Source organism: Rattus norvegicus, chromosome 17 (assembly GCF_036323735.1).
Source record: "Rattus norvegicus strain BN/NHsdMcwi chromosome 17, GRCr8, whole genome shotgun sequence".
Lineage (NCBI taxonomy): Eukaryota > Metazoa > Chordata > Mammalia > Rodentia > Muridae > Rattus > Rattus norvegicus.
In genome coordinates, this window is record NC_086035.1 from 15,171,431 (window position 1) to 15,185,294 (window position 13,864).

Below are 13,864 nucleotides of genomic sequence, written 5' to 3' on the forward strand. Positions count from 1 at the left end.
ATTTTAAAATAAACAGGCCAAGAATACATATGAAGAGTTTTGTTTTGGTTTAGCATAGAGATATAGTTCACCGTGTGAATTAACACAGACTGTAACGCTATAACTCTGTGGTAGCAAAGATTCCCACTGGAAAGACATGGTGGTGTCCACACTGGATAAGAAGGGCGGAGGGCAGAACAGTGTCTCCTCTCTGTACCAGCAGTAGGTGGAGGCATGTGGGCATTTAAGGAAACAAGCAAAACCAAGGGAAACATCCAAAGAAAGACGGGGCACACATACGCGGGTAACATACCATCCTCTGGTTTGATCGATGCCTTCAGCAATGAAGTCTGCGGGAAAGGCATCCTCGAACTCTCGCTTGCTCTCAAAGGGGTAATGAACCTGGGCGTAAGGCATACTTCCACTCTCGAACCAACAGTCAAACACCTCAGAGACACGCCGCAACGGTCCTTTCCCGCAGCGGGATGGTATGGTCAGGTGGTCGATGCTGACAAACAGAGAAGTTGTCACCTCTATTCATGAAGAACTGAACAGTTTAAATGACAAGGCCACGTTTCTGTGTCATGCTACCGTACTGTGGTGAATGAGAGACTACACGTACAGTGGTGGTCCTGTAAGGCTATAAGGGAGATGAAGCTTTCCTTTTGACTAGTGACAAGGCATGGAGGTAATGTGACAGGATGCTTTATTTATTTATATGTTTGTGATGATGAGATGCAAACGGACCTGTACAGCAAGAATAAAGGCACAGCACGAGACAGTACGCATGACGCACGTGGGTTAATGGTGACCTATAAACAGCTATGCAACCAGTTTATGTATTTACCATTATAGTCCACGCTGGCCTCGAACTTGCTATGTAGCTGTGAATGGCTCTGAACTCTTTCCTCCTGCCTCTGCCTCCTGAGTGTTGATTTCGGCAGCCATGCCTGGTTTTTACTTTTAAGTACCAGGGTGCATGCTCAGTCCTACTGTAAGGCTGTTTGCCAAGCTATGCTACCTCTTTACATTGACATCTAAGAATCCTGACTGTATTAACAGGCCAGAGTGAGGAACCGATCTGTACCATCTAGGTTTGTGCAAACTCACGCCAGAGTATTGGTACAACGAATGGATTTGTCTAACGACGCGCACTTCTCTGAACACACGCTAGTGGAAAAGTACATGTGCAAAAAATAAGAGAAAATAAACTGTGGCCTGGAGGGGTGGCGGATAGCTTTCATCCTGGCCCTCCGGTAGGAGGCAGAAGCAGATCGATCTCTGTGAGATCAAGTTCAGCATGGCCCACGAAATGACTTCTATGACAGCAAAGGGTACTATACTGTGATACTTTGTCTCAAAAGTCGACAGTTGTCCCCAAAGGCAGAGACCACCAGGGGCCCTCAATCCGAAAGGTCATGTACCAAAGAAAGTTATGTGACATTTCAATCAAGGAGGGAGGGTGCACATCACAAAACAACATGGCTCATTAACCTATAGCAGACCGGTGCTTTGTGGGTGTAGATCTGCGACTCCCGGGAGATGGCCTTACCAGGAGGACAGCATGGCAGTGAGTCAGGTGTTTGGGAACTCACCTCTCTCTGTGGAGATCTGAGATTTTTGTTCCTGACAATTCTTCAAGTTCTGCCACTGACCCGATGCACACTACCTGTCAAAAACCGAAGACAACAGGAACTCCTCAGAGCCCAGGCCGCCGTGCAGTGGCAGCCTGCTGGGCGGCTGTAGAAACCTGACTCTCTTTACAGGCGGTTAATGGAGAGCTCTAAGCTACAGGACAGTGACCCCCCCACAGGGCTCATCTCTCAGACAAGACCTTCTACTCCAAAGAAGCCAGTGCCGACTTTGTTCCCCAGACTCCTCTTCTGCAGGTCTGTAGTAGGGGTCCCTAAACCCACAGCCACCTCCTGGACAGACATTCCTGGGGATTTATCATAACCAATCTCTGCCTAGAATAAATAAAATACCTTAGACTATTAGCCAATGGCTAATATTTATTTTATGTATGTGAGTACACAGTTGCTCTCTTCAGACACACCAGAAGAGGGCATCAGATCCCATTGCAGATGGTTGTGAGCCAACCATTTGATTGCTAGGATTTGAACTCAGGACCTCTGGAAGGGCAGCCACTGAGCCATCTCAGCCCAGCCAATGACACCTTACTTTCTTCCTTGTGCTTGGATCTTGCACTAAGGCTAGAACTAAATTACTGTGCTGGGGGTATAATAAAAATAAAGGAGCCTAATTCACAAGGAGTCAGGACTTATGCTCAGGTAAGGAGCTGTGGTGGAGATGGGTGGACCAGGGAATGAGGACCACCTGACGGAGGGGTCAGAGCGGCAGGAGAGGCTTTGTGCTTCCACATAGGAAAAGGTCTCTGCTTCTTGGGCACCCAGGGCCTTTCTCTGTTCCTTCCCTTCAGTCAGGATAACGTTCTGACTCAGTAACTTCACCGCTGCCTCTCAGGTCCCTGTATGGAATCCCTGGGGTATGGAATCCCTGGGGTATGGAATCCCTGGGGTGTGGAATCCCTGGGGTGTGGAATCCCTGGGGTGTGGAATCCCTGGGGTGTGGAATCCCTGGGGTGTGGAATCCCTGGGGTGTGGAATCCCTGGGGTGTGGAATCCCTGGGGTGTGGAATCCCTGGGGTATGGAATCCCTGGGGTGTGGAATCCCTGGGGTGTGGAATCCCTGGGGTGTGGAATCCCTGGGGTGTGGAATCCCTGGGGTGTGGAATCCCTGGGGTGTGGAATCCCTGGGGTGTGGAATCCCTGGGGTGTGGAATCCCTGGGGTGTGGAATCCCTGGGGTGTGGAATCCCTGGGGTGTGGAATCCCTGGGGTGTGGAATCCCTGGGGTGTGGAATCCCTGGGGTATGGAATCCCTGGGGTATGGAATCCCTGGGGTGTGGAATCCCTGGGGTATGGAATCCCTGGGGTATGGAATCCCTGGGGTATGGAATCCCTGGGGTATGGAATCCCTGGGGTGTGGAATCCCTGGGGTGTGGAATCCCTGGGGTATGGAATCCCTGGGGTATGGAATCCCTGGGGTATGGAATCCCTGGGGTGTGGAATCCCTGGGGTGTGGAATCCCTGGGGTGTAATGTTGCTCTCCACACAGGACAGAGGCCCTGCCGTGGAACTGTGTCTGCCTACCCAAGCAGATGCGTCTAGTCTCACATAAATCAAACATGACTTCGGCAGTTAGTATAGGCAATGCTTGGGATGCCTTTCCCTCTCCAGTTTCTGCTCGAGCACTCCTAAGGTCGGTTTAATTTCTTATCCTTTTTCTCTTTAGAGAGTCCCAGTATATCCCTCTGGCTGGCCTGGAACTTTCTGTGGAGCTCAGTAAAAAAATTACTATTTTCTTCCATTTTACAGAATAAAGATTTAAATCTGCACTTAAATAAAAAGTAAACTCCTAAGCACACTATCTGACGTGACCATTCTAGAAAAGAATTAAGACAGTAAGAGTCCATACTTTTTGTTATTTTGTCTCTCTCTCTCTCTTTTTTTTTCCGGAGCTGAGGACTGTACCCAGGGCAATCGCTCTACTACTGAGCTAATCCCCAACCCCAAGTTCACACTTTTTAACACCATACTCACAAAACATGACAAAGGACTTCAGTGACAGTCAACCCAGGGCCCAGCCTCACCTCCTCAAAGTCTTCACTGACCCACAGTGGGATGGGGGTGCCCCAGTATCTGTTTCGGGAAATTGCCCAGTCACGTGCCTCCTTCAGCCAATTTCCAAACCGTTTTTCTCGTACAAACTCTGGGACCCTGTCACAGAGAGATGACACCGATGGTCATGCAGGAACACGAGACTACGTGAAAATGATAAGCCAGGCTGACACGAGCCTTTGTGTGCATGACACTCTGAGGAGGCTCCGCTAAGCTTACATTTAGCACATCGAAAGAGGGCAGGACACATTCGGGGAGTTTCTTTTTTGCCCATTTGATTATTCATGAGGTAGGTTGGCATTTGCAGAGAAGAACAGCTCTGGAGGACAAAGGTTTCTGTGCTTGGATTTTTCAGTAAAGCCAGGGGCAAAAGAAGTCCACACACCAGGGACTCAAATACCCACACTGGTCATAAATAAACTGCTTTGGCTGACGAGGAGTAGTCTTCATCACAGTGAAGCTTGACAGTCTGAGCACAGCAAGACTGCTGGTTTGTTCATCCATTTTGGAAACAGGGTCTCACTCTTGTGGTCCGGGTGTCCCAGAACTCACTACGTAGTAGTGCAGGCTGGCCTTGAACTCAGAGGTCTGCCTGCCTCCGCTTCCTGACTGCCCAGATTAAAAGCGTACATACCGTGTCTGGCTACAACATTCTCCCCAAAGTCAATTCATCCTGTAAGTCATATACAAGCACCAGCTTTTCTCTAGTGGGTTTTACAAAGAAAAGTGAGTTCTTGCATCTTCTATCATAAGCAGGTACTACTTTAGCTGTTTATGACTGTGTTTGCTATACACATAAAGACGATTACAGGGGGTTGGGGATTTAGCTCAGTGGTAGAGCGCTTGCCTAGCAAGCCCAAGGCCCTGGGTTCGGTCCCCAACTCCGAAAGAAAGAAAAGAAAAAAAAAAAAAAAAAAAAAGACGATTACAGAATTACAGATTATGATAAACTACTGGAGATGGTTAGTACTTGAACTATACTTAGTGCATGGGAAGGACAGCGGGAAGGGCATGCTCACCAGTAACACAGATCATTGTTCTTCAGTAGCTGGTCCACCATGTGCTCCACCCGCACGAACCAGCTGGGCACGGACTTGTAAATGAGGGGAGTGTCCGACCTGGGACCGGAACAGATTCCACTAGTCAGACAGAGCTGTATGGGCACCAAGGGCAAGACTGCTTTTAATGTCTCGTCAGCATCACTTCGCCGACCCAGCCTTCCGCTGACGGTAACTTTTATTTTAGATTACAATGTCCAGATCAGAAGAGATGCCTCAGAAGGTAACAGCACTTGCTGTTAGGGTTCATCCGGGGAACCAACATGGCGGTAGGAGAGAAGTGACCTTCGCGCTTTGTTCTGACCCCTAAGGGATGCAAGCACACCCACAGGCATGCTCACACACACACACACACACACACACACACACACACACACAGGCACACACACACACACAGGCATGCTCACACACACACACACACAGGCACACACACACACAGGCATTCTCACTCACACACACACACACACACACACACAGGCATGCTCACACACACACACAGGCATGCTCACACACACACACACAGGCATGCTCTCTCTCTCTCACACACACACACACACACACACAGAGGCATGCTCACACACACCCACAGGCATGCTCACACACACACACACACACACACCCACAGGCATGCTCACACACACCCACAGGCATGCTCTCACACACACACACACACACACACACACACACACGGGCATGCTCACGCACACACACACACAGGCATGCTCACACACACACACACACACACACACACACACACACACACACCCACAGGCATGCTCACACACAAAGCCATCAGTGAAAATCTGACAATGATGGCTGAGTCTCCTGTCTCCTTTCCAAGGAAACCAAGGAAGATAAAGTAAAGAAGATGAACAAAACCAGGGCCTGGAGAAGCGACTTGGCTGCTCTTACAGAGAACCCAAAATTGACACCTCATTGCGTGTGCGCACACATGGACACACACGCGTGCACACGCGTACACACACACACACACACACATGCACACACACAAGCACGCACGCACACACGACTTTTCTTTAATGGTCCTTCTGAGGCTGAGTGGTCATGACTCATGTCTTTAATCCCAGTACTCAGGTAGATCACTGAGTTTAAGGCTAGCCTGGTCTACAGAAGAGTTCAGGCCAGCCAGGGCCACACAGGAAACCCCGTCTCCAAAAACAAACAGACAAAACCAAAACCCAAAACAAACCAATCAACCAACCAAACAAGCAACAACAAAGAGAAGAGAGAACAACAACAACAAAGAGAAAAAAGAGAAGAAAATGGTTCTGATGATAGAACAGGGACACAGGGAGAAAATTTTAGGACACCAAACAGTACATCTTTTCATTTGAATAGTTACAGGATGCTCTTACGTTAGGACTCAGTTATCGCACAGCGCGGCGGAGAAGCCCCACCACTGCACTCAGCGTCCTCACCTCCAGCAGAAAGGGTAGCTGTGAGTGAAGGTGCTTGCCACGAGCAGTCGGCCCTGCTCCTTCAACATCCTGATGATATTTTTGTCAGCATCCTGTTAAAAAATTAAAACGTCAGTCAGTCAGTCACTAAAACACCCGGCATACTGCATAACTACATAAATGTTACTAAAATCTGATATTCTGTAATGGATAAAAGGAACAAGTACTTGGAGTCTTTTGAAAATATCTGTTCTGGGGCCGGAGGTACAGCTAGAAGGAAGGAAGCTTGCCCAAATGCAAAATGGCTTCATCCTCAACACAAAACCCAGAAAACTACACTGTTGTCTTACCTACTTAGGTACTTTGAACATACATCTGTAACTTTTCAGGCATTGAAGTTTTCAAACACAAATGATTACCTGAGCATCAGAAGGCTGCGCCAGGACAGACTACAGTGCACCGCTCGAAACTCTTAGCAATGACACTATAGCTTGCTCCCCCGTCCGCCAGACTCTCGGGATGGAGCTAACAGCTGTCTTTGCTTGTTTTTAGTGCTTACATTTTAAAACGTCTTTGGTAGTTTTATGGTACAGACCACACTCTTCCGTGCACAGACCTTCACATACTGCCCGACAAAATGTGTCACTTCCTCTGTGAAGCAGCCTGAAGCATCCACAGGACAAACAGGGGCTGAGTCTTTCTGAATGATGTTGAAGTCCATACAGACTCGATGATCGTCCTGAGACAGACAAGAACACGCGCTGGGGGATAAGAGTGTCTAAGTGTGTGTGTGAGGGAAAAGGAGAGCTTGGGTTTATATTGGGTTGTAAGATAATTTTTCAATGCTGCCCTGTAGACATCCAAGTAACCGTCTACTTCTAATTGCGGTGACTTAAGGACCACCTATAGAATCCAGGCCTCACAGCTGGACAGCACTAACATTACCTGGCCCAGTCACCCCAACCATTAGAGACACCACACATAACTACGCCATGACCCGGCGCAGTGGTGTGCATCTTAGTTCAAGGGTAGCCTGGTCTACACAGTGAGCTCCAGGCCAGTCAAGAGTAAAGACTGTAGTGAGACATGTCTCACAAACCCAAAACTAAACAGAGCAAACACCAAACAAAACAACAACAAAATTGTATTCGCAAGGATAACCACGCATATCTGAATGATGAGAGTCTATGCGGGCGGCGGGCGCAATGCTTGGTGGACAGACAGTGCTGCACCCTATCGAGAGTGGCACGGACGATGGTACTGATCGCACATTAAGCGCTCCCTGATACTGAGGAAACAGGCTTCGGGTGTCACAGCTTTCTTGGTTACACCTCGAGGCTTGCGAGGTGGACCAAGTGTCCCTGATGAATGCTGCATGTGAGGGACGCTGAGAACTTTACCGCATTTGCTCATCTGCCCTTGCAGGAAAGCTGCCAGAAAGGCAGACAACTGTATTAGAGTGGACAACGGCTCAGGTTTGACCTGCTTCCAGGAATCAGCAAGATGAATGTGGACTGCGGGCACAGGTCATCTTTGGGGGCCAATGGGCCAGAAAAAAGCCTGACTCCATTGGTCTTGGCAAGTGTACATGCTGCATTTGTGTGTCAACTTGGCACAAGCTGGAGTTAGCACAGAAAAAGGAGCCTCCCTTGAGGAAATGCCTCCATGAGACCCAGCTGTAAGGCATTTTCTCAATTAGTGATCAAGGGGGGAGGGCCCAGCCCATTGTGGGAGGTGCCATCCCTGGGCTGGTGGTACTGGGTTCTATAAGAAAACAAGCTGAGCAAGCCAGGGGAAGCAAGCCAGTAAGCAGTACCCCTCCATGGCCTCTACATCAGCTCCTGCCTCCAGGTTCCTGCCCTGTATGAGTTCCTGTCCTGACTTCCTTTGGTGATGAACAGCAATGTGGAAGTGTAAGCTGAATAAACCCTCTCCTCCACAATTTGTTTCTTGGTCATAATGTTTTGTGCAGGAATAGAAACCCCGACTAAGACAGCAAGGCAGAGAGGCTTAATAAAACCCATGACTAGATACGTCTGCAAGATTATGCTACTCACAGCGCCAAAGTAAGGAGCCTGGTGAACGACACCTGTGCCTTCTTCATCCTTCACATAGTGGTCAACAAGCACGGTGAAGGCACCGTTCTCCTTACACTGGAAGACAGAGGTTGCAAAGCGTTAGATGAAACACAGGGAGGAAGGCCTGAAATTAACTGTTGAACATGTAAATAGAAATGACAAAATAATTCCAATTCGGAAGACAGATGCAGAGAAGTAGGGACAGGAGTCCCAGGCACAAGCTTGGCTAGACAGACAAGCTCAACAGGCAAGCTGCAGGTTCAGCAACGGACACTGCCTCAGTAATAAAAGTGGAGAGCAGTCAAAGACCTGACATCAACCTCTGGCCTCCACATACCTGTGCACACTCATACCCACATGTATATGAACGTGAACACACACACACACACACACACACACACACACACACACACACACACACACACGGAGACCTGAAAGTGAACTGAACTCAGTATACAATGACAAAAGGGCCAAGAGCATTTACAACAGGAGACGAGCTTACTGCAAAGGTAGAGCAGGGAGGGAAAGGCCAGGTTGGAGATGTAGTCAGCGAACTGGTCGGTGATAGAATTCTAATTCATTCAACCTTCTAAGACTAAAGCGGAGTTTTGGTTTCAGACACACTCCCAGGAACAATGCTCGTAAGGAGGCCACACGAGTCCCACTCATCACCTCGCTCCGGATTATCAGAGAAACGAAGGGAGAGAGCCACAGTGACATGGCCCCAAACTTACCTTAATAAAGTAGTCAAACAACGGCTTGTATTTCTTGCCTTTGAGAGAGGCACCAGGAAACCTTGAAAAGGAAGATAGATCCGTAAATCAAAGCAATAAAGCCAGGGAGACGCTTTAATAGGGAGAATGCTTCCTGCTCAGGCATGACCACTTGAGTCTGGATCCCGGAGACACGTGCAGAAAGCTGGGAATGGTGATGTGTGCCTGGAAGCCCAGAGCTGGGGAGGAAGCACAGGGATCCGATCCACGGGGCTTGCAGGTTTGAACTTAAACTGGTGAGCCCAAGTTCCACGAGAAAGCTATCTCTGGACGAACAAGGAGAGTGACTGCAGGGGGTCTGGGGGGGGGGGTGCAGCACGGGAAGGGACAGGGAGACAGACACGGATGGACACGGAAGACGACACACGTGATGTTTACCCATGGCATACAGTGCACACCCACCCACAGTGTACATACAATATTAAAAAAAAAAAATCAAAGTAATGAAACTGTGGTCAGAATAAATCAGCGTCCTCTGAGGCTCACAGCCATTGTCAGAAAAGCAGAAAGGTGAGACTCAAACATGTTTGGTACCTAAAACTCGAAGCAGGCTTGTGTGTTCCAGAGCTGAAGACACATACGCTATGTGAACACCATATCAATAATCCATGCACTCACCTTTCAAGGATCTCATAGTCGCTCTCTTGTTTATAGAGGGCCGACAATCTGGCTTCCATCAAAATGAACAACTTCCCCCTGGAAACGTCTGTGAGCAGGAAGAAAAAGAGGGCATTGGTGGCATTCAGACTGGTTGACTGTGAAGACATACACCAGGCATATTTCTTGTGCCAGGAAGCTTGTGTCCCCTGTATCTACTGTGTGCCCTGGATGCAGAGAGGACACTGCAGAACCACCCAGACGTGCAGAGACATCAGAGGCAGCAAGGTAGGTGGCCATTATTGACCGCATCCAAGTCCATTTAGGAAAAATTAATCTGTACTTTCTCGTTCTAAAAACTGTATGTGAATGTTTTTTTTTTTTTAAGAATACTAAAATTAAGTCACATGCCTTTTTTTTTTTTTTTTTTTTGGTTCTTTTTTTCGGAGCTGGGGACCGAACCCAGGGCCTTGCGCTTCCTAGGCAAGCACTCTACCAGTGAGCTAAATCCCCAACCCCAAGTCACATGCCTTTAATCCCAGCATCTGGAAGTGGCTCTCTGAGTTCCAGGCCAGCCTGGTCTACATAGTGAGTTCCAGGCTAACAAGCAGTGAGACTGTGTCTCAAAACTTAACAAGCACCTTCCACCCAAATCTTAGCATTAACAACGCAGGGGGCTCTCGAGGTCACAGCTCCATGTGCTCTCGTCACTTCAGAGGCTAAATCCACTGTTGTGTTGTAATCCAGATGACTCTCAGTGCACAGTGACGTGTGTATGTTTGCGAGCCTGTGTGTGTGTGAGCCTATGTGAGTGTGTGTGAGCGTGTGTGTGAGCATGTGTGTGTGAGCATGTGTGTGTGAGCATGTGTGTGTGAGCATGTGTGTGTGAGCGTGTCTGTGTGTATGCATGTGTCTGTGAGCGTGTGTGTGAGCGTGTGCGTGTGTGTGAGCATGTGTGTGCGTGTGTGTGTGTCGGTCTGTCTGTCTGTCTGTCTGTGTGTGTATGAAGAGTTACACTTGCAACATCTGTCTGAAACCTCCTACAGTGCCATTGACTCGTGGGTTACCTAGGAAAAGTCCTAAGGGCACCACAGTACCTCCCTGAGGGAAGCAGCTACAGTCACTGAGCCAGGCACCTACACGGACACAGCTCTTCTCCACGGTTCAGGAAGAAACTGAAGGAAGCCGCCCACACATAGTTTAAGGCTGGATGGATGATGTTCCCCGTGCATCTACATGGCAGCTTCTGTGCCTGGGCTACTGTGAACAGGGTCCACACAAACACAGGCCTAACACCATCTGAACGAGCCCGTTTTCACTGCTCAGCTCCTCTTCCTGTTCTCTTGTGAGCCAGCCATGCCTGCTCCCAGAGCAGCTGTTCCCAGACGCGGCCCTGCCCTGCCTGCCTGATGTGTTTTTCTTTCTTTTTCTCCCTACAATCTCTCCAAATCCAAAAGTGTATGTGCTCAAAAAGTAACAACCGTCATATTTCATATAAATCTCTAAGGGAGGACCTAACTGAGAGTATAAGAATTCTCTGTTGTGGAATAGGTCAATGAGGTACAAAAATTGCATTGAAACTGAAAATTACAAAAATTTGTGTCACGTCCACACAGAAATGCAACAGCTTCTCAGGCTGCCATTCTGTTCTGCCCTCTCCTGTTTCCTTCCCCACTCTGCCTACTTTCGGGATAGAATCTTGCCATGTTGTTCAGTGTAGCCAAAAATTCACAATGTTCCTGCCAGTTTATTGTGTTCTGAGACTTACAGGTATGAGTCACCATACCTGTCTTTATAGCTTGTCCTTAGTAAAACTTTTTGTACAAAATCGTTTTGTATCTTCATATAATCAAAAGTTTTTATGTCTATACAAAATCACTCCATCGGCATTAATCACAAGTCACTGTTAGCCCAGTAGTTACCTTTGATCTTCACATACTGTATTTCTGGATTGACACATAGCGCAAGGTTACTGGGTAGGGTCCACGGAGTGGTTGTCCAAGCAACTAAGGATGTGTTTTCATCTTCCTCCAAAGGGAACGTTACAAATACTGAAGGGTCCTGAACGTCCTGTAAGACATTGAGGGAAAGCAGTGTTTCACAAACCCGTAAGGGTCAGGATAATAAGAGACTGATCTGAAAGGGGAGTGAAATAAATTCTAGGATAAAAATGAGCTCAAACGCCAGGCAGTGGTGGTGCACACCTTTGATCCCAGCAGGGGTAGATGGATCTCTGAGTTTGAGGCCAGCCTACAGAGAGAGTTCCACAGAACCGGAAATACAGAGAAACCCTGTCTTGAAAAACAAAACAAAAAAACAAAACCCCCAAAAAAAACCTAACAACAAGAAAGAGGAATAATGAACAGAAGAGCTGGGGGGCACGAATGCTAAGTCCGCTCATAACTAATAAGAACGTAAGTTACACTATTATAGCAATCTAATCTACGCTAAGTATATGGTGAATTAAATAACAGCTTTGGAAAAAATAATTTCTGTATCTTGTAGTGTCTATTTCTATGCGCTTAAATATTTTATTAAATATGCATGAGCCAATAACAAAGGCAATCGGGAGACAAAAAAGGGGTCATCCCAGCCATCTAACAGGGACTTGAAAGATCAAATGGAAGAACAGGAAACACATTCGCTACCATGAGGATGAAAACGCTTCTCAAGTGTAGCAATTTCCAAACCTGGGCACGAACAAGGCTTCCACAGTTGGCATCCCTTTAACAATGAGGGTCCCGTGAACTAGCCAGAGTGAAGGATGAGCAGACACGTAAGACGTGAGACAGTTCACGTCTTGAGATTCTCTACCTCACCCTCTAGAGGACAAAGAGCGGCTGTACCAATGACACAATCCTGTGCAGCAGGAAAAAGACCACAACACAGCTTGGCATCTCAACTACATTTCCTTCCAATACCTTGAACAAAGGCGTCTACAGGTGACAAAGAAGATATAAAATCACTGAGGGTGGGATCCCTGAAGAACAGTAGCTGGGAAAGGCTGTCAGAGACAGACGAGAGCAGGCACCGGGTATGGCCAAAACAGGAAGAATCCATCACACCGAGCCCATGATAAACCCGGTGGAGAGAAAATATCCCCATTCTAACCGAGCACAGCCTCCACGCGGCGAGTGGCTGTACCGTCAGCACTCCTTCAGGACAGGCACCGGCACCACCAGCCATGATGGCAACAACGGGGAACAGTCACCTTAATTGTAATCGGTCAACAATCGACACGGACTACGCCAGGGCTCGGCACGTCACGCACCTTGTAATTCTGGTTCGACTCGAAGTTGGAGAGTGGAGTTCCACACGCGGTGGAGAAGGGCATGACTTTCACGCCTCTGTACACGAGGCCTTTGTCATACAGCTGCTTGAAGACCCACCTGGCAAGGTAAGAGATAGGGCTATTCAACTACGGAACCCAAGTCTGCCATTCAGACGCCAACCTCCATGCCAAGTCAAAGGTTTTCTTCCAGTAAAGAAGAGGGGGGAAATGCATCAGTTAGGAGCTTGCTGGTCAGAAACACTTAACGGCCGAATGTAACTACCATTGTAATTACTGAGGCTGGGGTGCGGCTTAGCCTGTCCTAGCATGGGTAAGGCTGGAGCTCAACCACCAGTGCAGGGGCTTGGGGTGTGGCCACCATCTGCTGACATGGAAAGATATTTACAATTAAGAAAGGCAAACGCGGGGCTGGGGATTTAGCTCAGTGGTAGAGCGCTTACCTAGGAAGCGCAAGGCCCTGGGTTCGGTCCCCAGCTCCGAAAAAAAGAACCAAAAAAAAAAGAAAAAAAAAAAAAGAAAGAAAGGCAAACGCTCGTGCACACTGCACACACAGCACATTATCAATGAATAAATCTGTAACTATGGACATACAGATTTTACACTGAAATTCTTAGAGCTTTGATAATACAACTTTTTTTTTAAAGATTATTTATTTTATGTATATGAACACACTGTCGCTGACACACCAGAAGAGGGCATCAGATCTCATTACAGATGGTTGTGAGCCACCATGTGGTTGCTGGGAATTGAACTCAGGACCTCTGGAAGAGCAGTCAGTGCTCTTAACCTCTGAGCCATCTCTCCAGCCCCTGATAAAACAACTTTTTACCATCACTACTTGGATTTTTGGATTTTCTTTGGGTTTCTGGCACATTATTTAAACTATGCCACAGGCAGCTTTTATAGAAGCAAATTAAAAAGTACAACACCAACTTACTAAAATGTTTTAATGAAGATGTTAAATACCAG

At 47.8% G+C, this 13,864-nt stretch overlaps 1 protein-coding gene across 4 annotated transcripts in view; it reads right to left on the minus strand.

Annotated features, from left to right (window-relative positions):
- Iars1 (isoleucyl-tRNA synthetase 1) overlaps positions 1-13,864 on the minus strand; it is a 46,360-nt gene that overhangs the window by 24,074 nt on the left and 8,422 nt on the right. For all 4 annotated transcript variants that reach the window (NM_001100572.1, XM_006253706.5, XM_008771533.4 and 1 more), the window contains 11 exons: positions 12,875-12,992; positions 11,526-11,673; positions 9,625-9,712; positions 8,968-9,028; positions 8,213-8,308; positions 6,772-6,894; positions 6,177-6,268; positions 4,699-4,797; positions 3,652-3,778; positions 1,575-1,648; positions 293-487 (listed from right to left, as the gene is read on the minus strand). In NM_001100572.1, the coding sequence (NP_001094042.1) occupies positions 293-487; positions 1,575-1,648; positions 3,652-3,778; positions 4,699-4,797; positions 6,177-6,268; positions 6,772-6,894; positions 8,213-8,308; positions 8,968-9,028; positions 9,625-9,712; positions 11,526-11,673; positions 12,875-12,992 (1,221 nt within the window). The remainder of the gene's footprint in view (positions 1-292; positions 488-1,574; positions 1,649-3,651; positions 3,779-4,698; positions 4,798-6,176; positions 6,269-6,771; positions 6,895-8,212; positions 8,309-8,967; positions 9,029-9,624; positions 9,713-11,525; positions 11,674-12,874; positions 12,993-13,864) is intronic.